Source organism: Anastrepha obliqua, chromosome 3, assembly GCF_027943255.1.
Source record: "Anastrepha obliqua isolate idAnaObli1 chromosome 3, idAnaObli1_1.0, whole genome shotgun sequence".
Lineage (NCBI taxonomy): Eukaryota > Metazoa > Arthropoda > Insecta > Diptera > Tephritidae > Anastrepha > Anastrepha obliqua.
In genome coordinates, this window is record NC_072894.1 from 82,269,860 (window position 1) to 82,295,718 (window position 25,859).

Sequence of the window (25,859 nt, forward strand, 5' to 3'; positions counted from 1 at the left end):
TGTGGAAAAACTTTAAGAAGCACAACACAAATTCGAGGAAGAACACGCCAAGAACCGGAAAAGATGTAAGCGCTAATTATTTATTTTTTATTTTTTAATATACATAAAGCAAGTGGCTCAAGTAAAAAACATAAACGAATTAATGTACACAAATAAACAAAGTATTGTCAAATAAGCGTACGTCAGATACTTTTCCACTTTGCTTAAAACACTTTGCAATGTACCAGATCATGTATAAGCAAATTGTCACATCAATAGTAAATACGTTTATTAAAATTCAAAATTCAAATATAACCTGAAGTAAATTTTATGGTCACAAGTTGAATGTTATGCGGAAATAGAATTGGAAATAAATTTATAATACATATAACTTGTAAATCCTAAATATATAGAGGCCCATTTTTTTTACAAAATTATTATAAACGCATAAAGTTTGTGTTATTAATTGTATGATATAATACAAGTTTCCTTTTTACTTTTGTTAAATACAAACTCTTAAAAAAACTCATAAGAAACGTAATCTTCGATTTTAGAAAAAATATATTATAATATATAATTATTTATGTATGTTTTCCTTTAACTCCTAGTGGATGATAGGACGTCTTGTCGATTCATCAACAATTTAAACTCGAATAGTTAAGTTGCTAGCCCGTCTATCCTCGTTTGGTGATACATGAAAACTACCTACACCTCCCGTTTCGGTCCGTAAGTGGTATTATTTCCCACCTACCCTGCACATCTGCCGAACTTCCCTCTATCCTGCAATTTGTGCCAATTACCGCGTGCCATCAGCTTTAGACCTGGTAAGTCTACCATCGACCAAATATTCACAATATGCCAAATCTTGGCAAAGACCCAGGAAAGGAGAATTGACACACACCTTCTTTTCGTCGATTGCAAAGCTGCATTCGACAGTAATGCGGCTTTGCAAGATGGCGTTGCTCAACACCAGCAGCGCCCTCAGAATTGGGTAGGACCTATCCGAGCCCTTTGATACCAAACGAGGTTTCAGACAGGGTGACTCGCTGTCGTGTGACTTTTTTATCCTGATGTTGGAGAGCATCGTACGAGCCGCAGAACTTAATCGCTCAGGCACAATATTTTATAAGAGCGTAGAATTGTTGGCGTATGCCGATGATATTGACATCATCGGCCTTAACAACCGCGCCGTTAGTTCTGCCTTCTCCAAACTGGATAAAGAGGCAAAGCGAATGGGTCTGGTGGTGAACGAGGACAAAACAAAGTACCTCCTGTATTCAAACAAACAGTCGGCGCACTCGCGTATCGGCACCCACGTCACTGTTGACAGTTATAATTTCGAGGTTGTAAAATACTTCGTTTATTTAGGAACCAGCATTAACACCGATAACAATGTCAGCCTTGAAATCCAACGTAGCATCTCTCTTGCCAACAAGTGCTACTTTCGACTAAGTGGGCAACTGAGCAGTAAAGACCTCTCTCGACGAACAAAACTAACACTCTACAAGGCTCTCATCATGCCTGTCATAACGTATGGCGCAGAAGCGTGGACGATGACAAGATCCGATGAAGCGACGCTTGGAGTATTTGAGAGAAATATTCTGCGGAAGATTTTTAGACCTTTGAACTGTATGAATAAAGATCCAGTGGCTACGAAGGTTGTCCGACGCTGGCTGAGTCATTTTGTCCGAATGGATACAAATACTCCAGATCTGCAAGTATTCGATGCGGTACCAGCTGGTGGTAGCAGAGGAAGAGGTGGGCCACCTCTGCATGAAAAGATCAGGTAGAGAAGGACTTGACTTTACTTGGTGTATCCAACTGGCGCGCTTTGTTAAACTCGACCAAAATCGCGTAAGCGGTTATCGCGCCAATTAAGAAGAAGAAGAAACCCTTTCATTTACAAGTTTTTGTGCTTTTTGAACTGAAAAGTTTGCAACATTAATATTTCGGGCGGTCTTAATGAAAACCCCTATATACGAGAATGTATCGTTGAATGCTTACTGTTAGTGAACCCTTCTACAGCAAACACCCACCCGAACCAATGAAACACTTGCCATTTAAAGCTCACCAAAGGTCATTCGCGCAATATTCCACAACGTAAAATTAATAATTTGAATATTTTATTTATTTCTTAAATTTTTTATTATCTGCATAATTTGCTTAAGTTTATTCGCTCATTTACATAACACTCTCGATTTCATTTCGAATTTCAATGTAGCGGATGCTCGCTGATCTAATGCTAAGATGTACACCTACATTAAAAAAACAACAAAACAGTTAATATAATTTTGCGATTAACATTAATTCCATAAAGAGCCACAGACAATAGATCTCAGCAGGTATTAGGTAGAGGTAAGACTTATCTACAATAGTAATCTGCTCGAAGAAAAGTGTGCCATCCAACCAGTTAATTAATTAAGCAGTCTAACCCGTTGCTGAATGGTGTTGATGTGGAACGTAGAAACACTAGCTTAAATATTTTTAAAGCGATACTAGTAAATCATTTGATTTCAATTTGTTGGTATATGAAGGTATATCAATTTTTAAACATTTTACACAAATTTACGGAAAGATGCACTTTTCCCATAGGAATCCAATAAAAATTTGCAAAGCTTTGGTAACGCGGGTAGACATTGAAAAAAAATTAGGGGATATCATAATTTTTTTTTTTTTGGATCACCCTAATACATACGTGAAGTTTCGCAATAAGTAGTGTTGGCGCGACATCGTTAAACCGAATGTTCTAGGCTCTGTGCTTCCTCTTCGCTTAACACAACTTTTGCTTTTGCGATTTTAGGCGTTTCACGTTCAACATGTCATAATTAATTATCATCTTTTAGCATCTTTATTACCATATTAGCTGGGCGGGAAACATGTTTTCAATGAACATCAATTTTTTTTTTTGTTGTATTCTTCTTCATTCGATCGATATTTCGTACCACTGCTCTAATGTGAATATATAATTTCAAGGTTGTCATCGTCATAAGTTGACATTTTATGACTGTAGCTTGGAACTTTATTTGCTTTTCGAAGATGCTGCCCGCGGTTGCTATGATGGCTATGAGTGCTGAAATGCGTGAGGCGATTAGTCTGGCTAGCTAACATCGATCATACGGACAACTTTATTCGAAACAGCTTTGATAAACAAGTTTTACTTTCTTTGAGAGCTTTTAATCTTACAAAAAAATGGTAAATGATAAACGATTCGACTTCTTCAAACTTTTTCGTTCACTTTGATAGTCTACTGTGAAGCACAATATCACAAATCTAAATGTCGTCCTGATTATTTTTTGATCATTTATCACCCATTTACTGGAATACCAGCATAATCCTATGTGTTTAGTTATGATAAGTATCTAGAAATGATCATGACGATATCTAGTAACATTATTCCATTAGAAAAAAATTTTTGTTTATTTTTACTTAGCGAAATATAGTAAAATGAAAGCTTTGAAGTCATTTTTATCGAAAACAAATAAGCAAATTATCTAAAATATATATTAAAATGTTTATTCAAATGTTTATCAATTAACTCAAGCATTTCTTTTGCCTGCCTTTTTTATCACTCTGGAGTACCCATTAACACGTTAATTACTACATATACATATGACCCATCTAGACTCGTCGTGGAATCCCTGTCTTGCAATAACATCTTTGTGATTTATCTCTGTTTTGTTAGCTGCGGTAGCTCTTTGAATTCATGATGTAATACATTAACAATAAACACATTTCGTTTCCTCGAGCGCTTAGTAAACTCTCGGGCCGATACATTTCAAGGTCTATTTAAAAATTTGTTTTACATTTGTTTACAAATAGTATTTGTAGAAATATTTGAAATTAATCGTCTGGAATTGAAATGCTTAAGTTTCTCTATTTAAAAAACTGAACGGTATTTTTAGTACATATACTTCCAATTTTTTAGAATTAACTAATGTTTTCACTTCCATATAATATATATATATATTATTGTATGTATTGGTGCTTACACCCTTTTACGGTGTGTTTAGCCGAGCTGCTACTCCTATTTGTGGCGTACGTCTTGATGTTGTTTCTCAAATGGGGAGACATACAATTCTAAGCTGGTTCCGAATGGTAGATATTTTTTACGACGACCTTTTTTGTAGCAGAAATGCACTCGGAGGCTTGCCATTGCCTGACTGCTATTAGAAAAAAACGTTTTCTATCATTTTAGAGTTTCATGCACGGAGATTGGAATCTAGACATTCGGCTACGCCGCCGTTACATTATATTTTAGGGTGGGGCCTCATGTATCCTATCCCTAAAAGATTCCTCGTCGTCGTTGTTTTCGTCTTACCCTTTCAAAGGTTCTACATGGTTGTGAAGGTAGTAAAGCTGTCTAATAGTACGGCCTAAAAGTCAACCGGGCCAGATTGCTAACAAATCCCCGACCATCTTTAATTCTTTGTTATACCCTATGATCTGAAAGTACCGGGAATGTTTAAATAAAACAAATTTATTTTATCTACTTCAAAATATGACCCGTCTGAAGCAACACGCATGCGCCAACGTTTAACCCAGTCTACCATGCACCCCTGGTAGGCCGACTAATATACGACGGCAAATATAACCGACGATGAAACAATGAGATGTATGAGCTTTACGGCGTCACAAATACAAGTATTAGTGCAACGAATGGAAATCCAATGGCTTTTATTGTAAGGTCATGTCGCCCGAATGGATACTAATGCTCCAACTCTGAAAGTATGCGATGTGGGTGATAGCAGACGCAGAAAAAGTTCTCCTTTGAGTTGGAAAGATCACGTGGAGAAGGACTTAACTTTACTTGGTGTGTCCTACTGGTGCCGACTAACCCGGGAAAGAAACGACTGGCGCACTTCTTTAAGTTCGGTTAAAACTGCTTAAACGATTATCGATTATCAAATCAAGAAGAGTAGGAATTCATTACCATTAAACTCTAATTTCATCAAACAACACTACTGTCCATATAGAAGGCTTAGTTAGAAATTCTCCTTTAAGAGATTCTACTAGTGAGATTGCTCTAATATTCTATGCATATGGTTCTTGCAACTACTCAGACTTTTAATTACATCTAAGTGTGTTTCTAAGGCTAGTCCTCAGCTCTAATCATTACCTTCTATACCAAATAATTTAGTCTTGGCCAACTTTCTTATAACCTCACTTGCAGTTGAACTTAAACAAGTGCTATGTGGATGCAGGTTCTTTATAGCCGCCTGGCCCAATTTGTGAAAGTATAATTTAGTCAGTGGATTCTAAATTCAAAACTGAATTAAAAAGCGGTGTAGTTTGAAAAATTCCTGTCATAATGTCTGAATTTCCGCTATAAAAAAATTTTCTTAAAGATGATTCCGAGAATATACCTAAAATAGATATGAAATGACACCTAATTATTTATTCAAATCACAGAATAGTTCGCTATAAATTATACATACATGTAAATATTACCATTGGGCACAGGCAAAGGCAATTTTTAATTTATTTTCTATTTTTATTAGCAAGCATTGACTTTCGGTAAAGTTCTATTGAAACTAATTTTTGTAATAAAACCACAATTTTACATGATTTGAAGGCAATTTTTGTTTCAGAGATTTTTAATTATATTCAGTCGCTATCCTCGGCTATAGGGAGGTTATATTATTATAGATTATATCACTCCATCTCCCTTTAATTTGGTTCGTTTTTATCATAAATCAACAAAAAAGGCGGATTATTATATAGCACTGGCTATTTCTTCTTCAATGTCTCCATCAATCGTCAACTGTCAGAAAGCAATTAACTTCATTTACAATTCGATACCGTACAATGTAGCGAGTGGTCGTTGCCTCGGGCGTGCAGCTCGTCGCTTACACTGCGAATGGATATCCGAATTCTGCCGGTTGTTCAAGTCACGAACTTAAGAAACAAAAAACTAAACACCCTTGAATTTGAACTTGTTTGCAAATTATAATGTGGGATGCATTTGTCGTAAGCGCAGAAATCGCTCAGCCATAGTTTACAAACACATGCATACACATATGCATGTATGTATAAGTAAAAATGAAAATACTTGGCTGGATTTATACCATATTTATTAACATATAAATCAAATCAAATCACATGCATTATTGCTGTTGCATTTAACGTCCTAACAGGCAGTTATTGTAATTTGAAATCTATTATCAAAAGGACTAAATTGATGGCTTCGAATCAATGATAATTTGTGAAATTTTAGGAGCGTTTCAAGTATTTTCTGTGAATTCCAAATGAGAGCTCACTACTTTTACAATTGTCATTGGACCATTCGAAAAATAAAGCAACTTCAGACTGCAAATAAACAACCTCGATCTTTGCTAGGCAGACATCGATTTCGAAGTTGTACAGGGCTTCGTGAAAATGAACGGTGCAACACACGGTGCATAAATACCGATAACTACTTGATAAAACTCGTTCAAACTTGGTATACTGATTGCTTCCCACATAGTTATATCCGCCATAAGTATTATTGAGATCCGATAAAAATCCACCATCACTTTTCATATGGTAAGGCTAAATTTCCGACAGTCCATCTGATGTTACAAGCTATAACTCTCATTGCCTATGAGTTTGTTTAATTCCAAAAGTTAACATACAGTCAAAATTAACTTCTACTAAAAAGGGCACGGGTATATAAACATTGAATTTAGCACTTCCTTTCTTTTAGGGGCACGAAATTCCATAAAAAAACGGAACCAAATCGATGATTCTGATATTCGATACCGATATTTTTTGCTCGATACAGACTTTTAAAGCGATATTTTTATGGATTTAGTACTTGAACCTCAGTATCTTATCGAAATTTTCAAGAAAAACATATCGAATATGTAACTAATATAGGGTGGGTCATGTAAAATTTGCTTTTTGAATCGGCTATAAAAAAAAACTAATCAATATTTTTTCCAACTTTTTTTTTTATTTTGAAGATTGAGCATTGTCATTTATGAATGAAAAATAATATCGTTCAAATGACTGCTACGACTGGCTTTACAGTAGGCCATTCGATCAACCCGATTTTAAGCACATTTTCGATTGTTTGGGCTCCAATTTCATGAAAGGCAGCTTCGATTTCGTGTTTTAAAGCATCAATCGTGTCTGGATGGTTCGCATAACATTTGTCCTTAACGGCTACCCCAAAAAAATAGTCCAACGGGCTTAAATCACAGCTCCGAGGCGGCCAATTGATATCGGAATTTCAGCTGATTATTCGGTTTTCAAAAACGGTAGCCAAAAGTTCGAGTGTAACTTTGGCAGTATGACAAGTTGCACTGTCCTGTTCAACCCAAATGTCATCCTCTTCAATTTTTGGAAACAAAAACTCGTTAAGCATGTCACGGTAACGCTCGCCATTTACGGTAACCGCGGAAGAAGAAGAAGACTCACCACTCAAGCGTATAGCGTCCCATTTCCTAAATGTCAAACCTTTGAGTAAATTATGAACTCATTTGACATGTCATTTGTGTTACCATTCTCAAAAAAATAGGTGGTTTAAAAAGCAAACGCTATATGGCCCACCCTGTATAACCAAACTAAAAGAAAAACCAATATTTTGGCACATACGATAATTTCGCTCGCAATGTTCTGTAAATGTAGTAGCAGAAAGTAGACACGTTGTTTTGCAGTTTTCTATTACACTGTCAAATATTCGTCACTGAACATGAATAAACACCAATAATTGGGAAAAAGTTCATTAAAAAGGCAATTAAAAAGGCAGTTAAATTGATTGTCAAATAAGGAAATAGAATTTCATCCTATTATGGCGTGACATATAAGGTGAAGTCCAAAATAAACAAGACTGAGCTGAAATATAGACAACAGGAGCTTTTTTCTGATAACTTCGAGTTTATTTATTCAAAATAGTCCCCTCTGGCACAAGCTTTTTGGATGGCCCCTATGGACGCAACTTTCACGGTCAAATGTAATTTTCCGAATAGGTAGAAGTCACAGGGAGCCATATCAGGCGAATATGGCGAGTGATTGATGGTTAAAATGCGATTTCTAGACAAAAAATCAGTCCCAAGAGTGGATCGATGAGATGGGGTATTAACATGCAATAAGCGCCAGCTTCCTCCTTCGCGGTATTCAGGGCGAATACGACGAATGCGATGCAACAAACGCTTCAAAACGTCAAGATAGAAAATTGTATTGACGGTTTGGCCCGTTTGGTAGACAATTCGCTTGGAATCGTTAAAACAAATGAGCACCGTCTTGAATTCTGAGCAGTTTTTGGTCCTCAGTTAACTTGTGCGGAATGAAACGTGCACAGGTCTTTCGTAAGCCCAAACGATCAGTTAAAATGCGATCAATCGATGTTTTAGAGATATTCAACTCCGAATCCATGAATTTCAATGATGATTTCGGTTCATTTTTGATAAATTTACGAACAATTTCGATGGAGTTTTCAGTGATTACTGATTTTGGGCGACCCGTATGTTTATTGTCATTTATATCCTCCCAACCATCTCTGAAACGTGTAAACCACTCATCAATTTTTTCATCAATTCAAATGCTTTGGTGAAGTGTTACCGATTTTAAAACAAAATTTGATATTAGCTCTTTGTTCGAAACTCGTTTTTGTACCGATGACACAAAACTACTGACACTTTAGACACAATAACTTCGTTTTTCCAATTAAAAATATTAAGTACTACAATAAACAATAGTATAGGTAAGTATAGTAATGATGTGTCGTACAATGTCTCTAGACGAGCTCTCAAGTACCTATATTATCTGATGTCGAGTAACTTTTCCTTAATATTGAAATTAATTTTGTTTTAACTTAGAAATTATTAAAATATTTTATATCTTTGATGCAGGGAAAAAGGGAACAAAAACGATGCAAAAACGATTATTGTTTATAATAAAAGGCTTAAATGTAGTAAAAGAGGTAGTCAGACTAGAAAGGTGGTGTGAGTTAGTGTTACGTGCCATTTGTTAACCACCAGCAGTTTTTAAGTGTAAGGGTGGATTCGATTTTGTTGCAGCTTGAAATATGTATATGTATCAAAACGTTGATTATTTGCATTAAGTGTTTTTGATGTTATTATTATTATTATTTTTTGTCGAGGTATAAGAAGGATTCGGGAGGTGCAAATCCATTAGAAATAGCTAGTGAAAAATAATCGTCGCTTTCATAGTAAAACGCTCTTATTAATACTCGTATGTTATTGGTATTGTATAGGCAACGCCGGAAATTTATAATATGGCAATCATTTCTGAGCACTTACACCGTGTTAAAAAACTTTGAATTCGAGATGCATTTGGTATAGTTACTATTTTGTGATCTGTATAAGGAAGTACATGTTCGTAGTATTCTTCTCTCAAGCTGCCTTAGCCGTTCCATATATGAGGGTGAAATGTTGTGTCAAATTGAACAACCAAATGTAAGTATCTGTCTTACCAGGGTTTGATACATTAATATTTTGACTTTCTTGTGCAGTAGTTTTGATGAAAACATTTTTTTAACGCCAGTCTCGTTTATTTTGGACTTCACCTTGTATTTAAAGCAATTTTATTGCCTTAAAATTTATCGGGCTTCGATTAATTAATTTACCTTTAGAATTTAGTTTCATATATTGTATGCAGCTACATAATTTTATTTTTGTATTTATAATATTTATTTATTTACTTTTGTGATTTGGTAAATTTTTTTTTATCATATCTGCATGCATATTGTTTAATCATCATTAAAATGAAATAAAAAGAATAACCTGCTTGCTTAATAAAATTAAAAATATAAACAAATTGCTGTTGCGAACTGCAGCATGGTGCTAACTGAATGAAATACCTAATAATGTTCCTTATAATAAGCAATCAGCCCAGTTCGATTAAGCAAGACCATTTGATATACCATATATATATATATATTCAAAAAATATGAAATTGATTTGCCCTTCATTAATTTTAACGTAATTATTTGTGTTTCTCTTCGCTGTCCCACGAAAGTAAACAAATACTACTGAGTAATACTCGGCACCTTATTTCACACAGCAAAAAGTGATTGCATAAACGCCTCAGCCATTGAGCTGTCGCTGCATAAGTAAATATGAATACACTGATTCCATTACACAGCAATAATTTGATAAAAGAAATGAATTTAATTCATAAGCTTAAAAAAAACAACTCAAATTTGTTATATAAGAATTACATTTATATGTACATATTTACAAAGAGGTGCGTAACAGATAGATGAAAATTGTTTGTGCCATTTCGCTTTGAAAAATCATCTTTTTCTACTCACAACATTGTTGGGTGGTACCCATTTATAAATAACTTTCAACAGGAAAAACTCAATTCCCAGTTATATGTTCACTGATGCCCAGCAACCGAGCTTCAAGCCAATACTTTCATTTCAAGTAACTTAAATGAATTTTTAATCTGTATAAATAACCAGTAAGTAGGGAGCCAAAGACAAAAGACGGTCAGTTATTTTGTAATAGCAAAAATTGGTTGGAAATTGCAATGTCAAAAAATATAAAAACAACAATGAAAAGGTGTGATGAGTTGAAAATATTGCAAGATATCAAATAACAGTTTGCATTTTTTTATCTGTATATCTTTTCGTTACAAAAAGTGCAATCGATAAGCTGGCAATGCGTTCACTTTTTTGAAATTCTGCTTTCGATTCGCTTGAATTGGCCGGTTTGATGCAGAATTAATAAAGAAGCAATTAGATGGCAACACTTGAATAAGTTTTAAAAATGTATCAAATAAACAATGATTGATTTCCGATACCGAGAAATGATGCGTTTTGAGACCTTCAATGGATGAATATTTTACGATTTATCTAATTATTAATTATTATTATTAAATAATCATACATTTTTTTTTCATAATTTGTGATGTCTTGATTTAATTCCACAAATGATTGGTAAATACCAAATTCCACCTTCGAACAGTAGTTGGATTTTTTTTTTCATATTAAGTGTACTCCATAATAGCGGAAGCTTGCGACAGCATGCAGGGGTGCTATTTTAGAGGTGTGCTATTCAGAGGGCCTTATTCAGTTGATGAGCTGGTGTCCCTTGGGATGTGTTTAACAAAATTTACCTTTTGTTAGTGTTATACGAAAAAAATCAACCAATGACACTTCATTGCCATCTGAACAGCGACTGATTGAAGGAGTGTGCGAATATATGTGAAATCATTGTGCTAATTTTGGCTGGCGATGCGATTGTGTTAGTGATATACGAAAAAACAAATCAACCTGGCGTTCTGTAATGTTGCTTCGTTGCCATCTGAACAACGACTGATTGGGCAAGTGTGTGAATACATGTGAAATGATCATGTAGAATCTCCCAAGTGACGTGCAGCCAAAGTTCCCCTCACAATTTTCTTTTTCTCCATAGCAAAATAGCAAGCCCGGTAATCTATCATCCTTGCGTACATCATAGCCGTTGCGTTGGAAATATAGTGCGTCATAACTAGAGAATGCCCGAGCCGAATATTTTTTATTAATAAAAAAAGTAAAAACGATACGTAACTTTCAGTCACATTACAATTGCTCACTAGTCACACTCGATGGAGATATTTCGAAGCAAATCTTTTCAGCAGAAAATGTAGGTTTTTAATACATCTATTCAAAATGTTACAATTTCTTGACTTTTTTACGAAAGCGAACTGAACTTTTGTAGCCGAATATGGCTGAGTGAAATGAAATATTTTCGATAAAGTTTTGATTATACATTTGTTATCACTGAAAAAGCAGTAATTTAAAAATTGGTTGAAGACCAACAATTTTTTCAGAGGCGGGTGTCCCGCGCTGCGAGAAAATGAGTCGATCATCTTCGTACCATAAATATATCAAAAACACTTCAATTAAGCCTTCCGTCGATCACAACTGGAGGTTAGTTCGTGGTGCCGATTTTTCTGGTTGTTGGAAGAAAGATCTCTTCGTATCAAAGCCTATCATTGAAACCGCCCAGCTCACGGGCAGCATTTGTAAGGATTCTTTCGATTCGTTTGAAAACACACTCTGGGGAATTACGTGAAGCTTTTAAATAAATAGAAAAAAGAACGTTCCTAAAAAATGCTAGGTGACCTGTTCACATTGTTGGCCTTTTCATCTGGCTGAAGTTGACATTAATATAAGGAAGAAGAAATTAAGACTACGATTGTAAGCCTTCAGCTGATGAATTCTTGATGTTTGATAAAGTTTTCAACTTACGGGTTTTCACTCAGTGTTTCCTACTTTTCAATGAAACGAGGTCGCATGCCACTCGAGGCCAGCATGCAAATAGGCGACACGTCCTTAGCGACTCAAAAAGTAGGGAAATATTTAGGTATTCAACTTGACTGCAGGCTTACTTTCTGGACACAGAGACGGCATTCGGCTACCAAAGCAGCAAAGGTCACGGGTAAGCTAAGTAGATTAATGGCAAACATTGGTGGGTCAACACAGAGTAAAGAAAGGCTAATAATGGCGGTCACAAACTCAATTCTCCTATACAGAGCATGCTGTGGTGGCGAAGCCGATGGGTCACTGAACCAAGAGGCAGATGAACGGAGAAACTTATTCCATCAATTGACAAATGGGTCCAAAGGAACTTCGGGAAAGTGAACTACTTTTTATCTCAGATTCTCTCGGGCCACGGATACTTCCGGAAATACTTATAGGAGAAGAAGAACCGTGGGTTAAACGGCTAGCTTTTAATTATGTTGTTCGAATTTTGACGAAAATTTGTTAAATTTACTTTTAATAATCCAATGTACATACTATATAAATATCTTCCGTTAAAGCGGAAAGTGTTGTCATCTAATTTTAATCAAATTGTATATGCTTGACCTCTAATACAATGGAAACTGCCTGTATAATAGGCATAATTTAAAGATATGGAAGGGCGGACGTGCGTATAAAGCAGCCAACCTCTCACTTAATATTTCGAAAAACCCAAATTTTAAATGCATGTAAGCATTAGGTAATTGTTGGCAACATAAAAACACGTGTTTAATTAAGTACTTAGTTCATTTCGACATCTAGATCATACTGGTTAAAATAATGGAGCTCCAAATATGAGATAGCGATCCGCTAACTGTAACATGTTTTCAAACAACTGCGGGCCGGCTGTGAAACCCTTACTCATGTGGACATATTAGTATATAATAGTATATACTATATGTATAAGTACATATACAAATGAACATAATAGTATATTTTTCAATCTACTTGTATATCACATTATCCGTTTAACACACACAATTTCGGTACTATTTTAATTGGAGTTTGTATATTTTTAAAATAAAGTGGATATATTTCCCATTACAAAAGCATAGGAAATTTGAACTTATAATACATTCATAATTAAACCGCTAATCGTGAGCGAATTTCCTTTCTAATTTCAATTAAAAAAATGTGTAAGTACATACATAAAACCCCGAAGGCAGAAAATTGAACAGCAGCTATTTAACAACTTCACACACACTTCACTGATTTTTCCTTGAGGGCATTTCAAGCGAAGAAAATCCATCTATTTCCGGTTGCTTAGCTGCTGACGCTTTTGCACTTCTAACAACTTGCAGTGGGCTAATGAGCAACTACTTGTATGAGCGTCACCGAGTACCTTCGAGATGCCGGTAGCGTGCCATAAACTACCGAAGACAATGAAATGCTACATTAAATATGTAAATTACTAGGTACTCCTCTTTGCATATATATGTAAATATGTATGTATGTATGTATATAAGTATGTACACATTTTTAACAACCTTCCTGGCTCACTGAAAGACGGCAGACATCAGTCAAAAACTTAAACTCGTAAATTTTCCAACATCGCACAAAGCGACTCACCGACTCACTTTTGAGTGTTTGGTTGACAGTTGGAAGAAATTTCCAGCATGCGCTTATACCCACTTACATGCATATATACAATAGTTTGCATTTATAAAAGTGCATATAAAACTTCGGTTTCTGCTTTAATACAATCAACGCTTAAAATCCTAAAGTGAGCCTCTGAAAACACTGCGGCAAGAACGCACACGCACAATCTTGAACCACAGCGCTGATACTCATAAATGAGCAAGCGCACCCACTTGTTGCTTCGGTGCTTCGGGCACACCCTGGTGAATTATAAGTACACAACAGTCGTCTGCACGTAAGTGGATATTGTGACGTTAAACCGTAGTTTAAAGACTTGGTGCGTTATGGTAAAAATGTGTTTCGAATTATAATGAGTCACATAAAAACCATAGAAAAGACAAAAGCAAACAAAGAACCGTCGTAAAGCCCACCTGATGGCATGTACAATGAGGAAGAAGCGGCAACAGAAAAATTGCGAAATTGCTTCGCGACCCCGTTACTTACACCAGCATTGTCCGTTTAGGGATCATTGACACAACACTGTCGCACAATATTTGTAATTTTTTATCAAAACAAATCGAAAACTTTTATGGAATCAATAAATGCAAATTTTCGGTTGCTTCTTTGTTATTGAAAGGTATATTGAACGAGAAATATTGATTGAAAGCACAATTAAGCAAATTATTTTTTTTGTTTTATTTGACCATTTGCCGAAAATTCACGCATGGACGAAATATAAAAACCTACTATAATATGCGTAGTATTTTGCATATTTAGTCATAAGAACATTTGTTCGTATAAGCAATTAAACAAATGAACTAAATTATGGATCTCTCACTTATTGCTGCTTTATATTTTTCTTGTTAAGCCCTTTTCTTTCTTCAAACTTTTTAAACTGGTTAAAGCAGTAGTTCTATTAGATAGTCAAATGTGAACGAATGGTCGGTATTACAGAGCGAAAAGAAAAAAACACACAAGAAACTTTTTCCAATTACGCCGTTTTCCCAGTAAGAATCCTTTCAGAAAGTTGAATTATCATCAAGACTAACTCAAAATAACAGATTTATCAAATAACAACTAAATATTTCAAAATTTTCCAAGTTTCACTCCTATATTTACAGTATTCTTCTAACTCTTTTCATATTTTTCGTTATATTTTTCTGTACTTTATATTCACATTTGTTTTTCCTCATGGGAAATTTTCTATATGCTAACAAATACTCAGCCAGCCTTGTTTTGCCTCTAAAGCAAAGATATTTCGTAAATTAAATGGATTTTTTTTTTTCTTATCCATCTGATTTAGTCTCTAGCAACCAGCATGATTTCATGCCTGGCAGGTCAGCTATTTCAAATTAAGCTTGTATATTCTCTGAATTCTGCCAGCATGATTTCAATGATGGTCTTCAGGTTGATACTATCTATGCTGACTCTTGTTGCAAAGCTTGTACAAATTATCAAATCACGGCTTTCATTTAACCTTTTTCTTGGGGAAAATGTTATCGTAAGTGTGTAGTCACTTCAGATGATAATTTGTCGTTCATGATCCTCAAGACAACATGCACTACGAAGTTTGGTCATCCGAAGCAAAATTGTGAAATTAACTTCGGTTGTCATGTCATAGAAGATTCGGCAGTAGAATTATGCTCTTCCAATCAGCAGTTATTCATACGGCAACGAATTAACATGAGCAGTGACTGCGTTGATTTCTTCTCATATCACCAACACAACCTCTAATTTTATTCACCTCTTTTGTAAACAAGCCGCTGTCATAGTATGTATGACGTCAGCAAATCAGCTGATTCTTTAAAAATCCCTGTAATCCCGTTAACGCTCTGGAATGATAGAAAAGTGAAGTATTCGCCAGATTTGGCTACCAGCGCCTACTGGCTGTTGGCAGACCTAAAAAATGCTCACCATTATGAAATTTCGCTCAAATGAAGAAATTCTCGCTGAAACTGAGAACTATTTTGAGGCAAACGATAAATCGTTCTATAAAAGTGGTATTGAAATATTGGATCGGAAATTACGTTGTTGAATTAAAGCTGAACTAAAAAGAACGTGTTTTCTTCTCCGTATGTCACAGTCAAATTCGGAATGCATCCGCGCACTTAATTTCGTTTTTCACACAAAATTTAATAAAAGTTCTTTGATCCATCTTTTTGAATAGGTAAAATCGAAGACGAACCAAAACAATGGCCGAACTCGTCGGCATGAGTAAGAGACATGAGTACCAACATATCGCCTCAAAAAATCGAAATTCGAATACACGTAACCTGCAAAAATTCAAAATTCACGATACTTTTGAACACACCTCATAAAGAGGTTCTCGCTGAAAATGGGACCTATTTCGAGGCAAAAGATAAATTTTTCTACAAAAGTGGTATTGAAATTATAGAGCGGAAATTACGTTGATGAATTAAAGCTGAACAAAAAATAACGTGTTTTTGTTAGGCCCGGGATTTTTTAGCCTCTGTATTATTTGCCATATTTTTCAATGATATGTCATCGGCCGCCGTAGCCGAATGTGTTGGTGCGGCTATCTTTCGGAAGTGCGTTGGTTCGAATCTCCATGCATTAAACGGTAAAATGATAGAAAACATTTTTTTCTAATAGCGGTCGGCCCTCGGCAGGCAATGGCAAACCTCCGAGTGTAATACTGCCATGGAAAAGCTCCTCATAAAAATATCTGCCGTTCGGAGTCCGCTTAAAACTGTAGATCCCTCTATTTGTACAACAACATCTAGACGCACACCATAAATAGGAAGAGAAGCTCGACCAAACCCCTAACACAAAAGTACGCGCCATATCATATAGCTTTGACTCTTCTAAATACATTTTTTATACTGATTATTTGGAAATCTACACTACAATATCTGGTCCTTCCGATGTCATAAGTCTCTAGAACGATGTTAACAGTGTAACTGAATTGCATTAGTAAAATCATGTAAAACTTAATATTAATAAATATTTTCAATTATATTTTTTTAAATTTTGCTTCCAAATCTGGGGCTCGAAGCTATCTAAATAGATATTTCTAACTTAGGGGTAATCTTCGATTCTAAGTTCTTATTTTATAGTCACCTACATCACACAATTGTCAAGTCATATTCCATTATTGCCTTCATACACCGTTTTAGTAATGACTTCACTGCTCGTGCACTCTAAAAATACGTTCATTGCTTTCATTGGTTAGCCCAGATTAACGATTCTAAATCAAGGTAGGTTTTATAAAATTTTAAATAATAAAAAAAAAAAACAATATAGAGTAATGGAATGACTAATAGGGCTTTAGATGTAACAACTTGCCTTAAAATTGAGTACTCTCTGGAGAGCTAGAAATTCTCTTTTTAATGCTTGTCTTACCCAGCTGGCATCGTCCGTAAACTTTACTGTATGGGTAAGAACATAGATACATTCCACATAGGTAATTAACTTTTTGATATATGTTAGAAAAGTTAATTATATATAATATACTCGTATATACATGCGAAAGGAGGGTGAGAGGCTGATCAGAAATATTTTGGTTTGAAAAAACCTCTTTTCAGTTTGGCAATTAATATAAGCGATAGCTATAGGCTTCAGGTTAAGCACATTTTCCTTTTACTACTTTCATTCCGATAATAAATTATTTTTACTATCTTGAACAAAAAACAAAACCATTTAGATAATTGGTATACTTGCAAGGTGTGGGTGAGGTTACGCAACTAATTTCATATATTCATTTATTCATCTTCTTCCTCATCGTATATTTATGATTTGATCCTGTTTACAATAACAGTTATGGACTATTTTATATTATTTTATATGCATGTATATCATATGCATATCTAAAAGTATGATTTCGATGTTGATAAGACTTTCACACTTAATATATAAGAGAATGTCAACCTGTATATCACCCATATAAATATTGAGTAATTATAATATTTCTACATATAAGAATCATTCAAGAAAATTTTGATTATTTCTCTAGGAAACACTTTACCTGTATTACACAACTTTATATAATTTAATATATTATACGATTGGGAATAAATAAACGATTTTCATTTCTTTCAGCCATAAAACTACAGACATGAAAAAAGCCAGGCGATGGCTGCTAATAACGGCGTGTAAGTAATTATAAAAACACCATAGCATAGTATATACAATTCAAAGTACATGTACTTATACTACAGTTATTTTCTTTTTAATTTATTTCAAATATTAAAGGAATAAAACTCGTCAAATCAGATATTAAAATTTTGTGAATAGTATTTGAAAAGCCACTTGAACAAAATTTTTTTCACAGGGTCTAATAAATAAAATTAACTTTTTTTCCATTTATTTTGTTATGAGAGTGGTTTTCGATGTACCTATACTTGTCTCCTGAACAAATAGTATAAATATGAAATTAAGCTACGCTCATAGAAATTACTTCTCGGGCGTTTTAGGGGTCGATGATTAAAAATTTGGTGACAGTTTTTCAAAATACAAAATACCGGATCCCGAATTCCGGACAAAAATGAAAGCTAAGATTCTGCAAATCAGGTATTTTGTAGGTGGCTATCAATATCCTTTATATTCGAGTGTAATAAAAGAGTCGGTAAAACGCCCAAAAAACTTGTTTGGGGTGTGTTTACCACTACTTTTCTTAAAAGGCTGACGCTATTTTATTTTCAAATTTGGAACTTGCATTTGTAGTGCAAGATTTTACCACTACATACTCGTGATTGACTATAAACACGTCAAGTTTTTGAGAAAAGTAGGGGTAAAAACCCCCTAAGTGATTTTTGCTTAAAACCATGACATGAGCAGTACTTTTGGGCATAAAAATCGTGTTGAGCGGCCAAAAATACATCGAAAGCTGATCACATACCTATAAAAAAGAATTACTCAAACAATGCCAATAGCCTAGACAGACGGTGGCGTTAATTGGGATAAACTTCTTAATTCGGAATTATCGCAGGAATTAAGTGCAACTAATGCGTATTGATAATTAGTCTTAATTCTCATAATTTAAGTGAAATTTTCGATGGCAAAATTTCCGAAAAATGGCAGTTAATATCTATTGTGAATAAAAAATAATGAAACTTTTAAAGAAAGAGCAAGAAAGACTACCATTCGGAATCCAGAGAGAACGCTGATTTTCAGTTTTTGTAGAAGATTGAAAATATAAAGTAGAAGCAACTCTATGAATATGTTGAACACGAGAACTCGCAACTCTTGGTGCAGCCCAGAATAGGTGCAACATTATCACGAGAAAAAAAACTCTATAAATGTAGAGCTGCTAAGATTGGAAGCTACGCCTCAAGGACTGGACGCGTACTGTTTTTACGAAAACGAGATGGATGCCTGGTTTACTCAAAAATATAAAACCCAATGCTTACGATATATTCACAAATTGCCTGAGAGTTTGAAGAAATGTATGCCTAGCAATGAGAACCGTACTGAATAAAATAATTTCGATGAATTTTATAGTGTTCGATGAATAAATTGAATGAATATATTTGAATATGTACTTTATATTATATAAATCTGATTTAAATAAGCCTATTATTTTCATTAATCTTTTAATACCATTCTCATGAAGGCTTTTGGATATAATTATATTTGCAGCTCTGTTAATGCTGGTGACAAACACAGCAGCAGTGGCGCCGTTCAAAAAAGTTTCAATTGCTACAACATCTGCGACTACAACAACTAGCACAACAACGGAAGCGCCGAGCAGTGAAGCGCCTGTACGTACATAAATTTGTTAAAAGTTCAATATACATACATTATGACATAGTAATACATAGCATATATAGTAGTATAAACACGTAAATGCATAACATTTATATTCTTACCCTTAAAATTGAATGCGCTATTAAATAAGGGCTACTGCTTTTTGATTAGTAATACTATCAACCACTTTCTTACTTTTCCGCATACATTAAAATAATTATACGAGGATAGGTCTATAATTACCTGAAATTAAAACAGCATCTCAAAAAAAACAAAAAAAAAAACGCGCCCTTAATTTCTGATTGAACGTTTGGCACTTTTTTTGTGGCAACCATTTGAAACATGAAACATTGTGAAAATAGTGAATAGTGAATTTCGTACGACCCATTGAATGATCGCACCAGCCAAATAAAAGCATGAAAATTGTTAACTGGCCACTAGTTTACTCAAATTCTATGCGGTTGTACTAGCACAAGTGAAACCGAATGTTCCGATCCCCCAATTGAAGGCAATGTCTCAGAAACGGTCTATAGAATCCAAGATATGGGTATTGGACGATCGACCGGAGAAGTTGTGCAAAGTTGATAAGTTTGGACATGAAAAAGTTAATCCTTTGTTCAATTGTTTAACGGCTTCAAAACAGCATATGGCGATATTGAATCCCAACTCTACTAAGTTTTTGCGAGGCTTTGTAACGTATGGAACAGTGTTTCAATTCAACTCACTCCCGAAGAGGCAGTCGTGACGAGTCAGCCAACAAGGTCAAGTCAACAGTTGTTTTGCATCTGAATAATACAGACCGATTACCCTGAAAAGTTTGAAGCAAAAATTGTCATACCCTTTATTATCTATTTCCAATTAGAAAGAAATGGCTCAGCGTTGAAATATTTATTGATGTGAAAGAGAACAATGTTTGACAATAAAACTATTCCTTACTTCAATGTTTAGAAGCTTATTGGCTCATTTTCATAGATATGCAGTTTTCTTCAATTTTCTGCCGCCTAAGCAGAAGTTCGCACACACATACATATGTACATATATTTTAACATAGCTTGACATTTCTACAGTTTGGCTTCCTTATTTCTACTTGCCTTTCTCTAAGTTTTCGTATCATGTTCCAATTTCTTCACTTGCCATTTAAGTACGCCCTCAAATATGGGCTTCGTCGCGCCCTTATTGGCACAAGCGGCGAAAGTTTTTATTTATTTCACTTTTAAATTCATTCTTCTGAATATGGCGTAAGTTATTTGTAATTAAGAATAATTATTTGCGAGAGATATTAAATACAATAAGTCTCACAACTTTTACATATTCTACCGAATACTCAACCGAAAATCTTTGGCATACTAAATTTCGTGTACCCAGCACAAGGCATCAGTATATCTAGATCTATATAGTATCATATCTAGTATTGCATTGCCTCTCTTTTAATGCTAGGAGACGAAAGTTGTTCAATATATTGGGAGGTTGAATTAGTTTTAAAGGTTTTTTTCGAAGATTTGGGGCTTTATTGTGAAAAAACGGTACAAAATATTTTATTCGAAGTATTGGCCATCGCTAGCTACAACTTTCGCCCATCTTTCGGGCAATTTCCGGATGCCGTTTCTCCAAAATTCTGGCCGCTGCTGGGCTATCCATGACTCAACCCATATTTTGGTAGCCTCGTACGAGGAGAACCGCTGGTCCGCCAAATCGAGACTCATATGCCGGAACAAATGATAATCGGAGGGAGCTATGTCTGGACTATACGGCGGGTGGGGTAACACTTCCCAGCCAAGCGTTCCAAGGTATTTTTTGACAGGTTGAGCAACATGCGGCCGAGCGTTGTCATGTTGCAAAATAACCTTGTCGTGCCTTTTTACCGTTTCCGGCCGTTTTTCTTTCAATACCCGGCTTAAACGCATCAATTGCAGTCGGTAACGATCCCCCGTGATTGTTTCGCCCGGTTGGAGCAGCTCAAAATATACGACGCCGACCTGATCCCACCAAATGCAGAACATGATTTTCTTGCCGTGAATATTCTGCTTGGCCGTCGACGTTGATGCGTGGCCGGGCAAACCCCATGATTTTTTGCGTTTTGGGTTATCGTAGTGGATCCATTTTTCGTCGCCAGTCACCACCCGATGCAAAAAACCCTTCCGATTTTGTCGCTCGATCAGCAATTCGCACGTAAAAAATCGCCGTTCGACGTCGCGCAGCTTCAACTCGTACGGGACCCAATGTCCTTGCTTTTGGATCATTCCCATCGCTTTTAGACGCTTGCAAACGGTTAATTTATCAACGCCCAATGATTCAGCAAGCTCTTCTTGGGTTTGGCACGAGTCCTCGTTTACCAATTCCCCCAATTCCGCGTCCTCGAACTTTTTGGGCTGGCCAAGACGCTCCTTGTCTTCGGTGTGAAAATCACCACTTTTGAATCGTCGAAACCAGTACTCACATGTTGAAATCGACGGAGTATGGTTTGGGTAGGCCTCCTGCAGCAATTCACGGGCTTGGGCTGTATTTTTTTTTTCAAATTGAAGCAGAAAAGCAAAGCTTCCCGCAAATTGCGTTTCGACGGCACGAAAGTTGACATACTCGAAGCACGAAAACACTGCGTTGTTTATACTTCAGCGAAATGACAGATACTGATAAACAAAGCCTAGGGATGAGGCTTTGTCATGAATATATATTCAGTATTGCCAACGCGATGAAGTGATAAATAGCGCCATCTGTGTGTCACCTTTAAAACTAATTCAACCTCCCAATATTAAAATTATTTAAGTCCTTTCTGCCCTATAGTTAGTTAAAAACTCTACGGCAAAATAATCAAACCCAATATTTTGTGACTATTTAATTGTGAGGATACAGTATTGTTAAAACATGTTAAAGGTTCACTAAAAGTACTTAAACTAAAACTATTCGAATTCTGTACCTGATGATAGAGCGGCAAACATTCTAACTTCATCCTCATCAAGACGCATAAATACTCGTACGTACTTTTAATGACTCCCATTAATTAAATATTTCAATGGTATTTTAATGGTATTTAATTCCAAACGAGGGTTTTAGTCTGAATTTCCGATCATCTCCTAATACACATTTGAGAATCTGCTTGAAGACTGGTGTGCTTTGATTAACATCTTCTCATTAGCTATAAGGATTTTGGTAGACTGATATAGAAATAAGACGATACAGACTTTATTTTGTTTTTGTCAGAGGAGATTGCGGAAGCACTGTGATTTAAAATAATTCCTTTACCAGTTATATAGCGGTTATCGTTTTCTTGCTCTTGCCATTTGAATGGGTCTACTAATCGAGGAGAGTGGGCCTTTGTTTGTTATGGAAATTGACTTTGTTATAGAAATTGGTAAGCCCTTCCTACTTCCTTCGCATTTTTCGGATTCTTTGCCGATTCGATGAAATACATATTAGATTACTATATGAAAAAAAGGTATGTTTCTATTGAGATCCTGGGATGCTTACAAATTTTGTATTCAATTGAATTTAAAAAGTTAATTATGATTGTTGAAAAAGTAGGCGGATAGTAAAGTAAATAGTGATCGAATTTGATATATTAACAGAGAGAGGGCGAATAGAAGTTTTCGGAAAGCATTAAACCTCCTAATCGGACTTTTTATTTAAATTTCAATCGAATTTGAACCCACATATTTTTTCAGAGCACACCGCTTAAATCATTGTGCTCCTTACTATCTGTCTCTGTAACTAGTTTTCCATTATTCTTCTTCAAGCCTCTTTCGTTTGGTTCCTATTCATGATAAAGCTTCGAAAAATTAAGATAAAAGCTGCATAAAACTTTTATACTTTACAAAATTACTTTTCCTTACAAATTTTAATTTTTAAAGCGTATTTAATTTTTATGATTTGGGCGTTCAAACTTTATTGTAAAACACAAGTTTAAAGATTCTGATTTGAAAATTTTGGTGAACACTCTCTGAAATGTGCAAAATTTCAGTAAATTTAGCACAAAAAAAATTTATCATGAAAAGTGTTGCAAATATTGAGAAAAGATAGTGACTTAATTATGTGAGCACAAGTGTATATTTGCGTATTTGTGTTGACGAAGCTTAAATGAAATTAGAAATAGAAAAAATAGAAAAACTATTGAGCGGTTTTTAGTGCTTGAGAACTTAAAATGATAATATGTACAAACAGAAGTATTGTTGGAATGAATTTTTTTATTATTATCTGGTAGATAATTTTCTGATATGGTTTTATATGATATCCCGCTATCCGGCATATATCCGCCGCGGCTACGAGTTCCAATAAATCTGGCCATATGGCGCCAATGGTAGTTTGAATATTGCAATAAATCGATTGTTAAGCGCTTTGTATGGCAAGTTCCGCCGTCTTGTTGTACCCAAATGTAGCCGATGTTTAGCTGATTAAGTTTTGGAAACAAAAATTCAGTCAGCATGGCTCGATAGCGCTCGCCATTCACCGCAACGGCAGCTCTTTCCTCATTTCGAAAGAAGAAGGGATTTATTTTTTTTAAGTAAATTTCTACCATTTGGAACCGTTGTTCTGACGTTAAACAAGTCATGATGACATACCAAACCTTACTGATTAGAAATGTCAATACAGTGTGCTATTTCCAGCTGTCAAACCTTAGTTATGGATATCGATAGTACTCATGCAGCTAAAAAACACCCCACTCTGAATATAAATATTGTAATTTTTATTTGTCAACTTAATGCATAAATTAAAAGCAGGTATTGGCATAATTGCAAAATCACTTTCAATATCGGAAATTCAAATCAGTGTATGTTGGGAAGCGCATTTTCAACTATGTGTGAAACCTATTATCTTGCTTGATTCGCTTTTATAATACATGGCATTTTTTTACATACATACATCCTACCCTTGGGAGATTCGCAGGTTCGAAACCCCGAAACCACCTATACATTACATCTAGTAAAACATAACGAAATTTTATAGATGTAAATTGAAATGAAATTGATAATAATATTTTTAATGAAAAGAAATTTGGCATTGAAATATTATTGAACAATTTGTTCACCTTCTACAAAAATCTAGATTTTACGTGTATTATTTATTTATTTATTTATTTAGAAATCAGTAAACAATTGTTCTTACTGACTACTTACTACAAAAGTAAATTTAACAAAAAAAATTACGTTAAATTACAATTTAAATACTATTATACAAAAATATCGTTATTAAAAAAATTTAATTACAATAGACAGTGTAATTTAACAGAAAAATATAGCTTAGATAAAGTAAAATCAAATTCAATAGAATTCATGATCTCATTGAGTTCATGAAGAGAGCGAGCAGTAGGAGCATTGCAGGCATAATTTGTTTTGCACTTATATAAATGGAATGGATATTTATTACTTAAGGACCTGGTAGGGATCGAAAAGTTAATCATTTCTAGAAGAGAGGAACTGTCAATTTCCCCCTAGCAGCGAACTGATTTTAGCGTTTTCATTTTGATAATTTTATTCACTAAAGAAGTCAATGATTTTTGGAATTTAATTAATTAAACAGATACTGAAAAAGCTTGTCTGGGAAATTTTACAGCTAACATAAAGTGCAGTCCTTGCACTCTCAGAGTATCATTTGTTTTAGTCTATGCACAACTCTCTTAGTGGACTAAAGTCGAATTCAGTAGCGACCTGCCAAATACGCATGAACCAGTTCTACCACAAAGTTGACACAATTAACTTTGATATCATATTCTTTGTTGGGTGCTTGGCCAAGTTCTGCCAATTTGCGGTATGCGTCTTGATGTTCTCCACAGATTACCGAATATAGCATATTAGTTACGATAAATATTTTTGGGTTTTCACCAAAACGGATTGTCTCAATTTACTACTTTCTATGTACTTTAAATGCTGATTTATAATATTGCATAATATAGCACATGCTGTAGTAAGAGTCATCGCAATAAAAGTTGAGTTATATATTTTGATTCATTTTCCTATGTAAGATCAGAATTTATTGATCCACAAACAAATCCAGTTAAAGTCAAATAGATGATTTTATTAAGAGCCGATCAATAGATAAAAGGGCTTATACAAGTACAAGTATATAGATATTGAAGCAAGTGCGGTTTTAAGTAAGGCTCGCCTATTTGTATGCTATAATATTGTGTTTTATTTAAAGTTACCGAAACATCACAATCCTCTAGTAGTAGCCTTACTGCAGACACCCACAGCCACCAGGTTGCAAAGAAAAAACACAACGAGCTTATAAACTAATGGGCATAATATAAATAAATTACTTTACTAAAAACTAGTATATATCTATGTTATTTTAACATAAAGTAATAGGACTATGGTTAAGTTCGTGCGGTTTTTTTTCGAAATTTGAAACTTTATTGACGTAAAATGGTTACAAA

General features: G+C 34.9%; 1 protein-coding gene across 6 annotated transcripts in view; it reads left to right on the forward strand.

The window, feature by feature from the left end:
* The window catches only part of LOC129241816 (uncharacterized), a 48,111-nt gene that overhangs the window by 9,987 nt on the left and 12,265 nt on the right, over window positions 1-25,859 (forward strand). For 5 of the 6 annotated variants that reach the window (XM_054878335.1, XM_054878333.1, XM_054878334.1 and 2 more), the window contains 2 exons: window positions 17,849-17,901; window positions 19,388-19,509. In XM_054878335.1, coding sequence (XP_054734310.1) covers window positions 17,865-17,901; window positions 19,388-19,509 — 159 coding nt within the window. In that variant the 5' untranslated portion in view covers window positions 17,849-17,864. Of the gene's footprint in view, window positions 1-9,902; window positions 10,034-17,848; window positions 17,902-19,387; window positions 19,510-25,859 lie in introns of those variants that run through there. The other variant, XM_054878336.1, reaches the window with a different exon arrangement.